Source organism: Scardinius erythrophthalmus (assembly GCF_964197995.2).
Source record: "Scardinius erythrophthalmus genome assembly, chromosome: 3".
In the NCBI taxonomy this organism is placed as follows: Eukaryota; Metazoa; Chordata; class Actinopteri; order Cypriniformes; family Leuciscidae; genus Scardinius; species Scardinius erythrophthalmus.
In genome coordinates, this window is record NC_138223.1 from 3,891,159 (window position 1) to 3,910,776 (window position 19,618).

At 36.9% G+C, this 19,618-nt stretch overlaps 1 protein-coding gene across 1 annotated transcript in view; it reads right to left on the reverse strand.

Annotated features, from left to right (window-relative positions):
* gpc5a (glypican 5a) overlaps positions 1 to 19,618 on the reverse strand; it is a 160,128-nt gene that overhangs the window by 42,349 nt on the left and 98,161 nt on the right. Inside the window, exon 7 of the mRNA XM_081361426.1 lies at positions 5,894 to 6,044. Coding sequence (XP_081217552.1) covers positions 5,894 to 6,044 — 151 coding nt within the window. The remainder of the gene's footprint in view (positions 1 to 5,893; positions 6,045 to 19,618) is intronic.

Here is a 19,618-nt window from a genome sequence, read left to right on the forward strand (position 1 = left end):
CTGATTACATGTTTGACAGGGTTTTGAATGAAGTCACTCAAGGCGGATGGTTAGCCCTTAATTTACCCTTAAAGTTCGACCGCGGAAACTGTGATTTGGTTGTTTGGAGCATTTAACTGGATGTTGCACATTTATTTGGGCTTTGCAACAGCTGTGAGCGACTATACTCAGCCGTAGCGTCTCAGTCATTCATTTTTATAGGTCTTAAGCAAATTCCCTGCTGTTCGCTTTCAATAGCTGCAATACCATAATTGATAACATTTGATGTGAGATTGATAATAAATGGATTCAAAAATATTTAAATCACTATAATGGGGACAGTTCATCCAAAAATAATCCTCACCTTGATTTAAACGACATAAAGTCTTTATTCACTGGAAATCTTGCCTCCTGACAAACATTGTTCACTCTTAAAACCTAGCACATTCACATTATATTATATGTGAGAACATATAATGAACAAACAGTGCCAAACAACAGTATTTAACTAGACAAAAAGATCGAATATGTAATGCAAATGATTCATATGAATCACTGAATAGGTTTTTTTAAGCAGCTCATTAAAATTAACCATCTGAGTGAATCAACTCACTCAAATGATTCAGACTTTCCCTAGTAGAGCGTGTTTGAGCATTCAAACCTCGGCTTGCTTGCGTAATATAATTTGACATAAACGCACATTAGAGTAATATTTTGTCATGCTGAGTTGACTCTTGTTGAACTTGAGGTCCAAAAGCATTTTTTTCTAATTTAATAATAGAATTAGAAAAATAAAAAAGTTGTAAATACAAATTATTATCAGTACAGCAATAATTCTGCCTTCACATGCTATCGGAAATTATCATAAATATGAGTTTCCTAGAGGGAAATTGGACATGAACAGCCTCTCAAATCATATTTACAACTGGGAAACTCTGATATAATTCTGATACCCGAGTTTCTTGAGTCGGGCAGGCCATACCATTTAAAGAGAGGAGAACGATTGCTGCCTTGTCTTGTTAATAAAGTTGTGCATATTTACATATATGTAACCATTTGAAGCAAAAATAGCATGTTTTGGACCTAAACTCCAGATTAGTCAGCAAGCTGACTAGATAGCACGATGAATGTTTCTGGTTGTCAAAGAATGGGATGCTACATTTTATGCAAAACTAAATATCTTCAATACATTTTGGCAAGACTAAACCGTGTCCTCCATAATTTCTATTCTTCCCGACAACAAAGCACTCGAACACGATAAGCTTGTAATCACGACTTCAGTGGGAAGCAGGAATGTTCCCATAGCATGAGAAGTCAGCATTAGTACCTGCATTTGAGAATGTCCTAGTGTTTGTTCCCACACTTTGAGCAAAATGAACAAAACCTGATGATCAATTCACCAGATTTGAGATCACAAGCTTCTTGAGCTTCATTGGAAGCAAGGAAATCAAATCTTCTGTAAAAAGAGTCACATGATGAATTTAATTTTGATTAGAGACTTAGAAAAATGCATAATATTTGTCTTCATCATAACCTTATATCCAGGTTCAAATGACTTTTTTTTTTTAACGATTTTGTCACAATACTGAAAAATTAGTTAAACTAGAACAGAATGGCTCTGACAGCCGCGGGGAATAGTGAACAATCTGTGATAGTCTCTAACATCTCATCAGTGATGGATAAGGATTTGTCCACCTCCAGATCCTGCTTGATTTGAAGTATCTATAAGCAATATTTTGTTGATGACAGGCTGGTCCAGCCAGGCTCTTCCCCACTATGATTCACCGCACATCAGGGCGCTCCGACGAGGATCATTATCGTTCATTTTCATCATTCTGTGACACAGCGGGTCATTTTCAGCAGGCCTCTTCAGAGCAGAGCATTAGTTAAACAAGCACAATGGCGGAGCTTCATCTGTACGTCCCCCTCGTTATCAGACGCCTGGATGTGAATGTTATTTTAATTCCTGCATTGGTTAAGACGCTCTCTCCCCACCAGCTGTGCCCACCGACGGCTGTGGAGATATTCAGAGCTTCTTGATGTCACACAGCCAGCAGGGTTTCAACATGGCGTCTCATTTAGACGGTCTGCATGGCGCCTGGACCGCTTGGCCTCTTTTTGATTCATTAGCAGGCAGATCAAACTTTTTAAAACCCTGCTTTTGGTCATATCTGATTTTGAGGGTCATGGTTAACAAAATGGCATCCATGCAGTCACAGTGCATAATGCATTGACATATATTTATTTATTTTTTTGCAGAATGCCAATTATACCTTCCTTTGAACTCAACTAGGGAGAGGAAAAATATTAGAAATATTGGAACCAAAATAATGTCCAGTTCTGGTTATGGCTCTTCAGTGACTTATTGACTCAATTCTTTAGAAAATGTGGACATGTCATCAAGCCAAACAGGGTTGTGCACCATTCAGAATTGAACTGAGAATGTATTACATGGAAATTTGCAATTAAAATGTGAATTCAGGGAAGAATAACAAAAATGGAATGGATGCTAGATGGATGGATATATAAATATAGATTTTGAACTATTTAAAATGCAATAGGGATGGATGGATGGATGGATGGATGGATGGATGGATGGATGGATGGAAGGAATGGATGCATGGATGGATGGATGGATGGATGGATGGATGGATGGAAGGAATGGATGGATGGATGAATGGATGGAAGGATGGATGGATCATTTTCACAAATAGGTTTGAATCTGTTTAATGAATGACTCATCCACTAAATCATTTGCAGAATAGAGTACTTTCAGCCATTTCTGACTCGAAAATGAAGCGAGAAACCCTGACAACATGTTAAAGATACATGTTCACTACTTCAGATTTGCTGCAATACATGGCATTTTGTTTTGAAGGGCAAGCATAATAATAGTGTTTTGGTTTAATATTGTTGTTTAGTAGGCTTTAAAGTTATTGCCCATTATTATTAAAGTTAAGTCCCAATTATTGCTTCCTTAAAAGGACTAGAACAATTCCCATCCCACTGTCATGGCCTGTTGTTTTCCGGCTTCAATTCGTGCTACATCACCTCTCAGGCTATACAACCACTGTAACTGGCCTGATGAGGAGTGTATCATGAGCTTCAAATGCCATAATTGGCCACCGAAGTGCCCCGGTCCATTAAAGGATCCATTTAAATACAACAGGATCATTACAGCTCATCAGGTGCAGAAGATCACCTTCAAGCGTTAGCTCTCGATGAAGAGCCACCGGGCGGTATCATGTAATCCCGTCCCGAGACAGGCTATTAATTAACAAGTGCTCACCGAAGGGACCATCCTGCACTTCCTCTCATTGTGTCTCCTTACTGGAGATCAATGCGACTCCCTGCCGATACGTCTCGCTGACGCCTTTTGTTTTCCATACCAAGTACGCAGCGTCTGGATTCGCTGCCAAACGAGGGAACGCAGGTGACATTGACATGGTCGTCCTTTTGTGCGAAGACTCCGGCGCACTGAGCCAGAATCACACGTCTGTTAATATTTTATTTACTACAGCGCTTGCGTTTGTCTCCATTGTATAATTCTTTATTTATTTCTCCGCGCTGTGACCCGCTGGATATCGGTCTCAGCACTCACAGATATGTTTCAGTGTGAGGCAAGAGCTCAATACTGATCAAAAATTTAGTTATTTTATGTCTGGAAGTAAGTGGTGATTTTTGTGTATCGCTGGCGAATGGTTTTAAGTGACAGGTGAGTAACGGCAAGACTAATGTTTTCCCCCAATTGTTTTTTTTTTTTTTTCATATATCAGCAGCTTTAGGGTTTGAGAGATCGAAAGAGACTGTAAACTACTGAATATTTTAGTTTTCCAGCAACTCTTGCTAAACAAAAAATATTTTTATATCTAAACTTCACCTGCACCACAGCATAGTGTCCTGATAAAATGTTCCTCACACTGTGTTTGTTTGTCTCATTTCTGAGTTGGAAGACAGACTGGAACTTTTATTGCTATTTCATGCATTTCTCTGTGATTTGTGCATTTCAAAACTCACTTACATTGACAAAACATCGACTCTGTTATTGAACTGAATTAAATCAACATTGAACTGACTTGAGTTGAATAATGACACTAATGTCTTCTTGTAGAGCTGCTTTACAGTAGAATTTGAATTAGTTCCATATTTGATTTAGTTTTCATCATTGATTGTTATTTTTTCTGTTTATCACTCAGATGCTGCTTTGAAACCATCTATATTGCACGCTGTAAACCTGAATAAGTTGGCAAAAATCATAATTTTGAGGTAATCAGTTACATCAAAATATTTAAGTTAAGAAATTTAAAGTATAAGTAAGCAGAACTGGCAGATTTTTATTTTATACTCATATTTTACTCTTAACTTGAAGTGGAAACTTTGATATGTTTAACTAGCTGATTTAGTAAAATTGAACTTGCTGATTGGTAATACAATGCTTTGATAGCATTAGCATAGCATAGCATAGCAATTGCTAAATGAATATGGCAATATTTAACAGAAAACTGCTCCAAACAAGTTCATGCTCCACTCCACACCATGAGGGTAAAACATTACTAATAAATCTCACACTTAACATTAATTGTCTTGCACAAAAACATTATATAACACTTGATTTTAACATTTACTGTCCCTTTCGAGTATCACAGCAAAGCATGCAGGGAAATCCCAACCCAGTGTCAGTTAAAAATGTGTCTACATTAATCGAAACAAGCTTATAAAACTCAAAACAATGAAACAATTAATATTACTTAAAATCTGTCAGTTTTGTGAACTCAAAAGAAAAAGAAAGTTCTAAATACTCATAAAAGTTCATTTGATCGAACTACTTTGTTTGATTTAAGTTTACCCTACTCAAATTCATTCATTATTTTGAGCATTAGGGTTTGCAGTGATAAAGCGTATCAGAATACCGGCACACACAAAAACGTGTGTAACGTCACCGTGGCGTCACTGAAGTCTCCCCGCACTAACTCAGACACGTAAGCAGTTGTTGTTTTGTCTCGATGCAAACAGCTCATGATTTCTGAATGCAGAACCCCCGTCCGCATAACTTATTGACAGTAGTAATGGGCGGCGTGACATGGTTTGGGATGGAGCGGGATGAGAGGGGAAAGACTGTGATAAATGAGAGCATCGTCACAGCGTCCCATGAATTATGAGAGGGGCATGAGGCGGCGCTGACACAGTACGGCAGATTGACAGAGGAAAAGGAAATACCGCTGTGATGCAACGGCACGTTTAGATGACCCAGAACGCCCCTACCCAGAGAAAAAGTGTGGGGCGATTAATCAGACGAGCATACGGGAGATAGAGGAGGTTTGGAGAGAGAAGCACGCAGCTCTTGAGGTTGATTTAGTGGGCCACGGGTCAGAGATCCAATCCCCTCCGGAAGATGAAGTAATTACCAGATGGCCACTTTGATTTGTTCCACTTTTTTTTTACAACCACGTTATTCTTGATTGCATAATTCATTTGGAGGAAGAGGAAATGTCTGGAAAAATGTTTCTCTACGCTTGACCTTAATTTTGCCACTTAATTACACTCTGATATCAAGCGTCAACGGAAGTCTGATCTGATTCCGCCTACCATTCAAATGTCAGACGTGGTATTTTCTACTTGTTATCTCTGACTTGTGATGTGCAAAGGAGCAAAAAGACTAGCATTTGATTTGCAGGTTTAAAACGAACAAGAGTAGATTGTGTTCATCATTAACTGTGTTCATCTCCCTTGGTGCTTCTACACTGGACTCAAGTCCTTCAAGCCTACAAGTGTTCAATATCACCTATATAACTATAGTTATGGCACATGTTACGTCCTTAGGGATGTTTATGTTTTTCGTGTGTGTGTTCTCTTTTAGGTTCCTTTTGTCTCTCTCGTACTTTCACTTTACTTTCTATTTGAGATAATTACTTACAAATAGTGACTATTCTTCTCCTCTCAGCCGCTCCGTTCCCCGATCCCCAGCATCCGTCCTCGTCATCACAGTCTCCACTGTATCCGTCTCCACTTCCCGTCTCGATTTGGTCCAGGGTGCCCAGCTTCGGGATTGACCTGCCTTGCAACAGCTGGAACACATACAAGATATGTTTAAACTTCAAAATGTAGTATTTCAGTATTTATTTTTGATTGATTTTAATCAGATTTCAAACCACATATGAAAGTGATTTAGACTGTGGTTGTAATTTTTTTTAATAAAAATCTGATTTCATGCATTTCTTTGGCTGTTAATACCAAAAACAACCAACCAGATTTAATTAAATAGACCAAAAAATTATTTTTGCTACTTGCCTTGCTGCTTGGCAATAAAGCCAAAATAAATAGGAATGCATGATATAATGATATACCGTATCAGTTTTTTGGCCAAAATTGGAGATCTTTTTTTAATTATTATTAACCAATACTAGACATTTGATTGTGCATGTTCATTTTCCCTATTTTCACATTTTGATCACCGTTACTGTTACTTTAAAATAATCTATAAAAACATTTTCATTATATTTGAATAACATTGTTCAATGTAAACTTTAGCAAATCTCAAAATGAACATGCATTTTTATACTGTACATTATAATGCTGTGTTGCCAAAAAAAAAAAAAAAGACTGATTTTATATTTTAATATTTCATTATTCGTGATTTTTTTTTTTTTTTTTTTGACATTTATTTGGACAAAATGGTAGAAATTTTATAATGTACATGCACTTATCAGTTACTGGCCATAAAAAAAAAATATATTCTGCATCCATAAAAAAGAGATAAAAAGGACTGATTTTATATTTCAATATTTCATTATTTTGGATGATTTTTTGACATTTATTTGGACAAAATGGTAGAAATGTAATAATGGCCATGCACTTATCAGTTTTTGGCCATAACAAAAGTATTCTGCATCCCCCCCCCCCCAAAAAAAAAAATAAAATAATTCAAATCCTGCAATACATAAACATGTGCACCATCAATTAATAAAAACCTTCTTGAGCAAGAATCGAAATTAGGATCTACTATTGAAAGCAATAACAGCATAATATGACAATGGAACCTCAAGAAAGATGAGACACAAATGAAAACAATGTTGAGATGGACAGACATACCACACTGTATAGTGTGAGTGTATAAAACAGTAAATATGTCCAAAACGCTCGTTTGAGAAAATCCTGCACATCGATCCCTCACGGCCAAATAGGGGTGATTAAAGTCCAGACACTTTGTGTGTTCAACCTTCAATTATCAAGCTGGATTTTAAAAAAATTATATTGATAACCCCAAACCCATTCTAACAGGTATGCATTTCCAGATTGCATAACGCTTTTAATGGAAACGCTGTATTCTCTATTTGCTAAATGAGCAATCTGCTTGCAACAATGTGAGCAACCAATTGTGGTTATATTCATCACTCAAAAACAATAATGACAGCAACGTGACTCCATCTCTTGAGATCTGTGCCTGGACAAAATGACCTTCAGTTACCCTAAAAACTAACCTTTGCACATGGATGAATGGGTTAGCAGCAATTACAAACTCTGAGTGCACTTGAGCCACATCCGTTCAGGCTACAGGAACATTTAATTATCTAATTGAAATGCAAGACAACCTCTCAGATATTGAAAGCGCTTTGTATTTATCAGGTAGAGATCATTGGGCTGTTACAATTGTCTGTGGTAATTAGCAGCTGTAGTGGCTCAATATCTGCAGATTAAGTAGCTGAACTAATGGATTAGCAGAGCCATGATGGATGAGTGACTGCGACTCACGCTTAGAGGTCGCCTCCAATCCACACGGAAAACTTCAAAATGAAACTTTTGGAGAATGGTTGACTACCATTCACAATACACTTGCTATTATTATAGTATGCAGGATTGTTCATATGAATAAACGACCCACAACATTCGCCAACATCAGCACAGCACACTATTGTTTGAATAACTTCATAATTACAGTGTGACAAATGATACAAGTAGTGATATATTTATACTTTTTTTATTTTCACTTATCACTTTTTATTTTATTTGACTGCCAACATTTATTTCTGAAATCATAACTAGATGTCATTCAGAATGGATAATAACAGCATTTTCTCTTGACACATTATTTAGTCTGACTGCCAAATATTTTTTGATTAAAAATGCAAGACATCTGGATGCCACTCGTTGAGTTAAACATATTACACATATTGAGATCATGTGTATTTTAAGATGCCATTGTTACAGTGTAATTACACATTTCAGTACTGAGTAATATTAATTAACTACATGTACTTACTATAGGGTTAGGATTAGGGTTTGGTTTGGTTTAGGGTTAACAGTTATTAATATAGTAACTGCATGTAACATGCAACAATGACACTGTCAAAAAGTTATGTATATGTCGCATACTACTGTTTGAAACATTTATAGTTGCATTCATACATACTATAAAAAACTAAGTATGAATTAATATATGATAGCATTGAAAATAGTCAAACAAGAGAGCAATGTTTGTTTCAACGTTTTTTTTTTTTGCCTTTTTTATTGTGCAAACATATTAATTCAGTTTTATATATATACCTTTCATTTCATTTCATTTATTTATTTATTTCCATTGCACTTTAATAAAGTAGTGTCTTCACAACGACCTCAGCCTATTCCCATTTTATTGCATATGTCCTTTGCTATAAAAAGTGCTTTGAATGTTTCTCCCGAGGCACACAGGCAGAAAAAGAAATAATGCAAAAACATCTGCATGCAAATGCATAAATTACACTCAGTCAGGCCTGTAGCAAATATATGTTACCCTTCTGTAATTTTCTTTCCGACCGTAACCAGAAAGCCTGAAGCACCGAAGGCCTTTATCTCGCTGAGGTAAAAATGTTCAATCTCTTATCTATAGAATGACCACGTTCTCCTCTAACGGTGAGGTGCATTGTTCCTCGAGGAATCCTCAATGTTCCTCCACGGTTTGATTGACTGCCTGAGGTTAGTCGAAAGCACTACCTGCAGTGGTTGGAACTTTTACAATCCAGCTCCCGGACAATTGCAGAAACATAAAAAAAGGGAAAATGACCAGGCACAGTAGAATAATTATCTTAATCTGAATGCATCTATTAAGCTGCCAGGCAAACCACTCAAACTCATCATTGCTTCAAACCAGAGGAATAGAAATAATCAAAAAAGTGAGCATAATGTAACACTTATAAGCTTGGCTCATGAATATTAAAGATGTAATCTGAGGTGTGCCCAGCTGATCTGCTGAAAGACCATAGTAAAAAGATGCTAGCGATAGTAGGATTTGCACTTCCAGCTGGCAAGATTCCTTGTAGGCCTCTAAATTGTCACAAAAAAAACCCTCGTAAAAATCCTCGTTCATTACGGTTCACTGCAGAGCGCAACTCTGTCCAATGCAGTAGGTATGAAAAGCATGCTGGTCACTTTGAGTTCATTTAAACACAGTTATCATCTACAATCATCTCCATAAATATCAGGAATAAGATTGATTCTCATGTTTATTAGTAACCAAAACACTGCTGTCACTGACGTTCATGCTATGAAGAAGCTCTCCCATTCCATTTGTCTTTGAGATGACTTTATACCTTTCTGAAGAACTTGCTAAAAAAAAAAAAAAAGAAAGAAAAAGAAAGATTAAGATTGATTTCAAGACCTGAAAGTGAAAATGATATCTCTGGAGAAGCATTGCTTAAAGAATGTCATCTTCTGTGAAGATTATGTGAATCCCAACTACATTTCTAAGAAATCTGGTTATCTTCCAGGAAATATCTTCATCGCAACCTTTATGCCTCTGAAATATCATTGGCATCAGGTTTTTTTATTTTTTATATATACACAAAATATTAAGACAAAACACATTTTAAACTAACAAAGTCTACTTTTATGACTCTCATATATGTTAATATGTTTTTGCATTGTGGCATTATTTTTAAGACAATTAATAATTTCTTTCAATTCTGAATTACATGTTATTTCTTCAGTTTTATTGCTTCACTCTTCCTTAATTATATTAACATTTAAAAAAGCTGATTAAATACTTGCTCATGTTCAGGGAACCATAAAACATTAATTGGCCAAACCAGCAGAAAACGAATGGGAGAGAAATTAAAGGAATAGTTCACTCCAGAATGAATTAATTTCTAACCCAGATGGAGACTATATTTGTCAATAATTTGAGCTAAAGCACCGCTGAAAAATGGTGAAGGGTAGTGCAGTGGGAGAACTAGTTGAGACGCTAAAACTAAAAAAGTCAAACTTAAAAGTAATGCCTGTCTTTTCTAATCAAGCACTTTTCTTTTGGATTTTTTCAAAAATCCAATTCAGCTCTTCTTAGCTCATGAGCCAGAGCTGAGATTTCTTCTTTTAGGGCTGACGCCTAACTCAGATCTTTACAAAAACAGAACTGCACACCATGAAACACAATTGTACAGCCTATTGTGTCTTATTGAGCGGTGCACATTGAGTGTAAGAACTGCAGAACCTTACGGCCTCTTACAACCAAATACTGTGGTCGTACCATGTTACAGTGATGGGATACTGGTAGTACTATGATACTTTGGAATACTAAAATGAATGTATTTTCATGGAACTCTAAGGTACATGTAAAAACAAAGGTAGTACTGTGATACATGTCCAGAAAACATAGTATTGCTATGTTACATGTCCAAAGACATGGACGAACCATGGTACTTTTTGTTGGATCTGGTTGAGGTGAATTACATTTATTTATGTAGTTTTACAAAACCTCTGCAAAAAGGCTTGTGAAAGAAATTGTCTCTTTAAGATGTGTGTGACCATCATATGAGAGTAAAAGAGCAAACACAATCCTTACACTAATATGGAATTGTATTGGAATGGTAAAGAGTGTTGGTACGTGACAGGAGGGCCTCCACTCAAGGATACAATAATGAATAAGTCTGAGAATGTTCCAAGTATGGTTGAAAATACCATCATAATTGATACTTTTGAGCAGGAATATAATACTTTAATATTAATGTGGCATTGGAATCTGCTTCAGAGATTCTGGTTGAATCAGAAAAAGCTATTTGTCTTCATTTGAAGATGGTGCTGCTGACCCAACAATCCTTACAGACAATAAATAAAGGTAGTTTAAGGATAACTTTTATTGCATAAAAGCAGCAGCCCTTTAAGTACTATCCAATAATATCCTGAAGAATAAAGTGGCATTTCACTTAAATATAACAACTATAACTTAGAGGCCCTAAAGTATTACTGGGCTTGTAAACATGTTAAGGTCTATAAATTATCAATCGCCTTGGCCTTGACCATGTGCCCTAACGTACACTTTGAAGGACTTTGTTTGACATTTACTGTCACTAAAGCTACTATTAGTGGGTGGTGCACTGGATGCTCTTCATGGCTGTAATAGCTGAAAACAGTGACAGGCCACCATTGACATCACAGCGGCGAATCGCCCCTCGAAAGCCAGCGATTGTTTGCAGTGATTGCAATTGTTTGTCTTTTAACTTCCTGCTAATATTACAATGATTAGCTTTCGCTGACAATGGGCCCTATCTTGCACCCAGCGCATTTGACTTTGTAGACCGACGCATGTATCATTCCTATTTTGCACCCGCGCACAGAGGACTTTTCCCTCCACAGACGCACGTCGGTAAATTAGGGAATGAACTTGCGCTCCCGGGGGCAGTTCAGCGCAAAGAGTAGGAGTGTTCCGGCGCAAACGTTCCCTGGTGCTATTTTGCAGTTTCAGAAAACAATTCCGCCACAGACCAGGAAAAACCTCGTCTAAAGTCAGTGGCGCGTTGCGCATGTTATTCAGATGCTATTTTAAGGGTGCATGCTTGGCCGTAATCAATGTAGCGTGTTACCCGCCCACAAAGTTACTTGCGTTTCGCGCTTGAAACTTGCGTTTCAGATCGTTAAAATAGGGCCCATTATGTGCATTAATACCTTTGTTAAAAGTTTGAAATGTTTAAAAAACTGAAACATTTCTGAATCTCAGCCCTGAAGAACATAATAATCACAAGTCTCCTAGAGAGCAAATTGAGATTTTTATGTAAGTCTTCTGCTTCTCAGATTGATCCTCTGAGAGAAAAAAAGAAACCAGATATCTCTGAGATCTCAACAATATCTAAAGTCCAAAGTCAGATATCTCAATATAAACTCAACAAAACTAAATCATCTGAGCTGCCTATTTTTATTTCTCATAAAGACATTTAGGAGAAACATCTGAGACACGCTTGTTACTTAAAATAAACATAACTGAGATCTTCATTAAGTTTCCTGAGCCCTGAAAGAGCAACTGTTGAGCATTAAGCCTAATAAAGGCAATTTCTCCTCACATTCTGCAAACCATCTTATAACAGGATAATCAGTTTCCTCTTCAACCAAACGGGACATTCATTACTAAATGTTTATTTGGCATTCAAAATTGATTTATAATTTCTAATAACACACACAAATCCCGTTATTTATTAGTCTTTAGTCTTCATGAGAACAGGCCGAAACTAAACACAGCTGCACTGAGAAACGTTTGCCAAACCAGTGACGGGAGACTGCATAAATGTTAGTCTTATTTTAGTGCAATAAATTATTGAGGAGCAATATGAAAAAAACCTTTTGAATTGTCTTTGGTGGCTATATATCAGCATGACTATCTCAACATGGAGTTTTTAATAAGAGCTCAGATTGGGTGTGATATATATATATATATATATATATATATATATATATATATATATATATATATATATATATATATATATATATATATATATATATATATATATATATATATATATATATATATATAATTGTTTTTGCAATCCAACAACATGAGAGCACCTTTTGACCCAACGCGTGTCAATCAAAGACCTAATCTCGCCCCGTTTCCCCAAGGCACGAAACAAAGCGGCTTTTATTTGACAGAGGTTGATTGTGGCGGGCAGCTTTGGGAGAGCTCGGGTCTGACGTGGCTGACGGCTGATTTATCGTACAGTCTCAAAAGCCTATTAGCCCTGCTTCAGTAAATGAAAGAGCTTCGTCAAAGCCTTAATTATGATGCTGGCCGCAGGTACACTGATTTGTTCTACATGTGAAGCAAGTTCAAGAGAGTTCAGAATGATCTCAAGAACTACACCATACAAAAGTAAAGGTCAGCTGCAGGATTTGATTCAGATTTATATTAGTTTTAGAGGGCAACAACATGTTTTCAGGCATTGCTGAAGAGGCTGTTTACATTATCTCTTCATTTTGACACAAATTATCATATGATATAGACAGCTATAGTCAACTGACTTTTATTTGTTAATTCCCCATTTTACATCATGGTCTTGATCACCATGTCAGGTTTTTTTCTGTGTTTCTGACTGGCTGTTAATTATTACTTATACGTATGTGATGAAATGTATTTGAGCAGTAAATATGCAAACTGAATGCATGCTGGGTATTTTCACTTAAGTTTTTTTACACTGACACGTTTAGGCTTTAGACGTGCTGCATTACAAGTGATAAATGATGACATGTATTACAAAGTATATAATGCTGTAAGAATACAGGATAGAGTGCAGAACCGCTCATATCCATTCAGAAGCACGGTTGACTGATATGTGACGACATATTTTATTAACTTGGCACTGAGAGAGAAACATTCAGTTTTGGCATAACATTACATCAAATAATTTTTCCAAATCCAGTCTTTAGGACTGACTGTTCACACTGAGAGATTAAATCAGATTGTGTGTTCAGGACGTGCGTAGTAACGATGAACACGCTGCCAAGGGACTTTTCCTCAGAACGGAGAAAGATGACAGAAATCTGGACATTTGTTGTCTTCTCATGTGCATTATAGCTTTATGAAGGTCGCCTACTTGATCAAACTGAAACACATCTCCATAAACTCGATTTCAGAAGGCATGGAGTTTTGCTTGAATTTAACATCGCAAATCACAACCTGAATGTCTAAAGAAATCTTTAAAATCTGAGCTGATCTGAAAATCAGATCAATTAGATTTCAAATAACAATAAATGCATACGATTCAAACAAAAGCAAACAACCAACCATCCATAGATTTGAATAAATGAATGAATGAATGGATAAACCATCAAACCAACCAAATAACCAACAATTAAACGGCCCCTATTATGGTTATTTACATGATTTAATGTTCAAAAAAACAGAGCCCGAATCCGATAATGACAGTCAAGATCCACCATCACAAGCAACCTTGTGTGGGGTGTGTCAATTCTTTATTTTAGTATTTTAGTGTTGTACGGAAGTGTAACCAATATAAGGCTACAGCTTTAAATGTTTTATTGATATTAGCTAATTCAATATAAAGCACAATAAATCAGCACTAGTGAACTCTACATTAAACTCTTGCCAGTGGCCATGGGCTTTCTGTGGGACAGTTCTCCATAACCTCTAAAGCCAATATAGAGATGACATTCAGATTGCTTCATTACTTTTCAGAAGAGCTTGAATTTCCTCGCCGGCACCTCATCAGGTCGGCCAATGGGATTTTTCAGCACCTGAAGCCAGAGCTCACGGGCAATCTGGCACCAGGGCTGCGGAAAAAGAGAAGGAGCATAAAGAGTTTTGTGACAAATATTTTTAAAAAGTGTCCTTTAAAGGCCAGCAATGATGGGACGTTTGAGAATGCTATCTTCTGCAGGCACTGGCCGCTCAGAGCCGCAATGAAGTAATCTAAATGCATTCCGGTTGTGATGCGCTACACTTTGAGCAGGCCTTTCATGGGGCTTATAGAAATGTCGGCTGTGTCAAAATGATCAATAACCCCATTAGCTAAGCCAAAGAGCTCTCCGAAGACGCCGTGCACCTCGCCGTGCGCACATATGAAGATTCCGGTACGAGGTGCACTGGGAGATTTTGCTGCAATGCAACTGGCCAATTAAAACTCCCACCAAAGTTGCATGAGATTCCCTGAAGGGGGCTGAATGAATGGATGATACATGGATTGTTTTATCTTATTGCCAAGGTCTTTCCTTTTACAAGAAGGGTTTGAAGAATTGATCTATTAATGTATCAACAAACATGCAACACACATTGCAATAATGGTTGCATCCCGCAATCAGCAACAAAATGTTTGCTTGCATGAAAGCCTGTACTTTTGTATTGTTTTAATGCAGAATTCATTCTGCCTCTTTTGTGATTCACAATCATACATTTCTGTGAAAGTCATTTGAGACACCATTCTTATGTGATTTTACTTATTTTACATTAACTCCAATGCAACTATTTACCAGGGTAATTTTCTCACCAGTGAATTGTCATGATTAGGATAAGGATTTTAAATAACTAATTTAGCAGAGTATATCCGGGGGGGTAATACATTAGAATAACCTTTGACAATATACACATATATATATATATATATATATATATATATATATATATATATATATATATATATATATATATATATATATATATATATATATATATATATATATATTTGCACTATCCATTACATTTCCAGGCCTGGAAATTACATCTTCATAATTCCCTGAAATGTCAATGCTTTTCAGGACCTTGGGAAATTTACAGAAGAATACTGTAGATTTATGAATAACTATGTTTTGATTAACAGTATTCATCACATTTTACTGATAGTTTGACTGCTAAGTATATATACAGAGTAATATATACTGTAATACAATATTGGCAATATGCCATACCGTTCAAAGTTTTGGGGTTGGAAAGTTTTCTTTTTATGTTTTTGAAGGAAGTCTCTTATACCCACCAAGGTCTTTAATGGCCTTTGCTATATGTTTCACTTTGGGCCTTGCAACAGAAGGGCTGGAAATTTCCAGGGTTGTAAATTAATGCGGGCTTAGGGCAACAAAGCCACCAAAATCAATACAAAATGCCCTGAAAATTTTCAGGAGTTCTTGTTTTAATATTTATAACAGGATGTAGTTAAAGGAGAACTCCGGTCAATTTTAACATTGAGCTCATTTTATTGTACATTTGGAGTGCTGTCAATACAGAGAACAACGACAAAAATCGGTGTTGCCTACACCGAGTTATTCTATTTTTAAAATTTGCACCCTGTTGACTTCAATGGGGCAAGTAGTAAGCCTGCTTTTAGGCTCTTAACATCCTTGATGTGTCATTACAAGTGCACAGAAAATGTGAGTGATTCCTTCTGAGTGAACACGAGTGGATCTGACTGCAGTAGACGTGAAAGATATGTATAAAAATGATGTTATTTAAGCCAGCGCAAATACCTGTTTACATCCTGTTTTTCGGTTGAAGTCCAAAGTTGTCGATTGCCGAGTTTACGCGCGTGATCATAGGTAACTAAACCTATGCGCGTGAACTCGGCAATCGACTACTTCCAAACAGATCCACAGTAGAGCCATTGCATATCGCCAGCACATTATGTTTCGATACTGAATTATGAATCCGTGTTTTTAAACAAATCAACCTAATGAATGACCGAACGACTCACTCTTTGTCCCTGAATGAATCAGCCGTTTCGAATGAATGATTCCATGACTCACTCATTAAGACTATGACTTGCCGCAACCTACTGGAGAAAGGAGTTTCTTGGATCCGCGGCTGATAAATGGTGTCGTTATGATCTACCTACTGCCATGCAAGGCCAAAACTTGACTCATTGTCATGACAATTGTGAAGTATCGTATGGTAATCTAAAAATGGAGGTAACATCTAAATGAATTGATTTTATTCAAATACATTTTTTTTATTTAACATCACTGATTACTGAATCAACCTAAATATATTCCACCAACAAAACGAAATTTAAGGTTAGAATCAGGTAGATACAGTACTGCATATATCACAGCAAAACAATGCAGACATTTTAGTAGAACCACTGGCAAATCAAATGTCATGAAAATAAATTAGTGCCAGTATAAACTTTAGTTCTCGATGATTCACAACCTTCCCACTGATATATGCTTTGGTTGCTCTGCTAAATCTGCTTGAGCATTATTTCCTTACGATGTGTGTGCTTATCTATCCACAATTATGTCTGAGAGTAATAGAATAATATAAAACGCGACCACAGCACAGTAAACCAAGAGTTTGAGTCATACTCTGTGCGTTATCTCGTCTACATGAGCATTCATGCAGGTATGATGCATTAGACCAGTGCGACCATCACACATAGATACGCATGAGACTGAGGCTCCCTTTACATGAGCACTAATCCAAGCAAACAGGGCCTTTCTGGTGTGTCAAACACAGTCACGTATCTCCTAAATCACTCAGGGTCTCGGAGGCCGCTATCTGTCTTGTCCCAGCCCCACCTTTGACAGCAAACAACAGCTGGAGAGACACGATTTTAAAGCCCACAACGCCGCCCCCCTTTTCTGCATATCTGATGAAATCTCTCTGTATTCTCTTGTGTAATTAACAACGTCGAAGCCCGCGACTCCAGGCTGCTTATCTAGCGACACCTCTGGGCAAACCCTGGCCGAACGGGACGCCTCCAGGATTAGGCTGATTTGTAAAGGAAGTAGATGCACCTCCAGGGATGCCATGCCGGCGTGACCTCGCAACACACCGCAAAATACAACACAGGCCACCGGCGTAACAGGGCTGACAGCACATGAAACTGATGGCCGCTCTGGGACCTGAGGGATCAAGGACTTTTTGGGGAGGTTTTCTGGAGATGTACGAATGCAGCTGCGGAAGAAACACAACGAGGAATCCAGAAACAAAAGAATAGATTCTGCATGTGTGAGATTGAAAATTATTTTATGTACGGACCTGTTACAAGCTGTTATTGAGAATCGAGATCTGTATGAGTGAACTTTATATATTAAAACTTTTAAAAAATAATAATTTTCCCAAGGAAAGCAAGAACTGATAAGAATGTAAATGTGTACCTTGAAATACAATGTAAGTCGCTTTGGATAATAGCGTCGGCCAAATGAATAAATGTAAATTATATAAATTATATATATATATATATATATATATATATTTTTTTTTTTTTTTTTTTTTTTTTTTTTTGATAAAAATAATAACTGTAACCATAAATAATGTCTAAAATATGATGTAATATCAAAAGTCATGAATCTCATGAAAACTGTCAAGAATGTCCATTTGATCCCAAAAACTTTTTGGAAGAAAGAACATGGATTTTCATTACTATAATGTTATAAAAAGTGCTATATTATTTAAATTGTAAACTAAGTATATTTGTAAAACATAACTTAGGAATTCATCATGGTCTGTATGCTAAGTTAAAATAATAATAGTGATAATAATGATGATGATTAGTGAACATGTCAGGTTTTTTCATTAAAATAATGTAATTTGGTGGGAAAATATGCATTATGCAATGCGTTTGATGAAAGATTCATAAATGGTCATAGGTTTCAAACTACAGACATAATCATTTAAAAAGTTAAATGCACAGAAATTGCATGTTCGGTGACTCATTTTCTAAAATGCAAGGGGAAAAAAAGCTTTTACTGGATACGAGCAACGGCTGAAAAAAAAAAATATATATATATCACATTAATGTCACAGTCGATAAGCTTTCCCTGCTCCCGTAAATGTGTCATTAAACATTTATGATTTGTGAAAAATAGCCCCACTAAATCTAAATGGCAACAGAGGAGGTAAACACCATAAAAGCGTCCTGGTTACACAAATAAATATCTGAGACATTTTCAGATGTGCAGATGTCTTTAAAGCGGCTTCGCTAACAAGACGGACGCAGTCATATTTGGAAATACCGAGCCGGAATGTTAAATGTTCTCTAAACGCGGCAGCTCTGTTATTCTGAGCCTGATTTGTTTAGACTGAAACGGTATTTGATGAAACGACTGTCGTTTGCTCTACCTAAGGTTCTTTTCACTGTGTGAAAGTTCACAAACAAAGTTGCACAACAAAATGGCGTGTGAATTAACGCGTTTGATCAAATTCAAACAGACGCAGGAGGATTAAACTGGACGATAAAAAACATTTGAAGGCATTTGAAGAGTATGCATGGTTCATAACGTGACACAATCAATCAATAAGAGCATGAGATGTTTCATGTCCGACTAGTGGAGGGATTTTAGACCAATGAGATCGCACGGTGGGCGGGGCTAGTTGGGAAACAGTGTTTAAAGCCCTATAGACCCCTTTTGCGCCACCGACGTCACAATTACGTCACGGTGCTAGCTGGAGACAAAACAAAGGGAAAACTGGAGGCGGCCAATACAAACCAGTACAGATTTGGCTACATAATAAGGAGCTTAAATTATTATTTTTATTATTAAATGAGTATGCTGTATCTGGAATTTTTATTTCTAGAAAATATTCATATCATTAAAATTGCACCGTAATGTCACTCTTTACATTGTCGTCTTCTTGGTGCTGGCTAGGCAGAACTGCGGATCGTAGCCTACCACACAAGTCTTGTACATGACCATTCAGCACATAGTTATAGGCATCTAAAGATTTATGTGCCCTCAGTTTCTCTTTACCCTCGGTTTCTCTATCAGGTAGGTGTAGAAGTCAGGCCACTCAACCGGAGGTAGCGTTAACGTTAATCCTGTCAGATTGTCCATCCATTGACTGAGCGTGTACGGGTCAGCCAATCTGGTTCCATCTGTTAAAATGAACTTTTGCAAATAACAATCGCGGTCCTGGACAGTGAGTGACCTTGCACATTAAGACAAAATCGGATTTTCT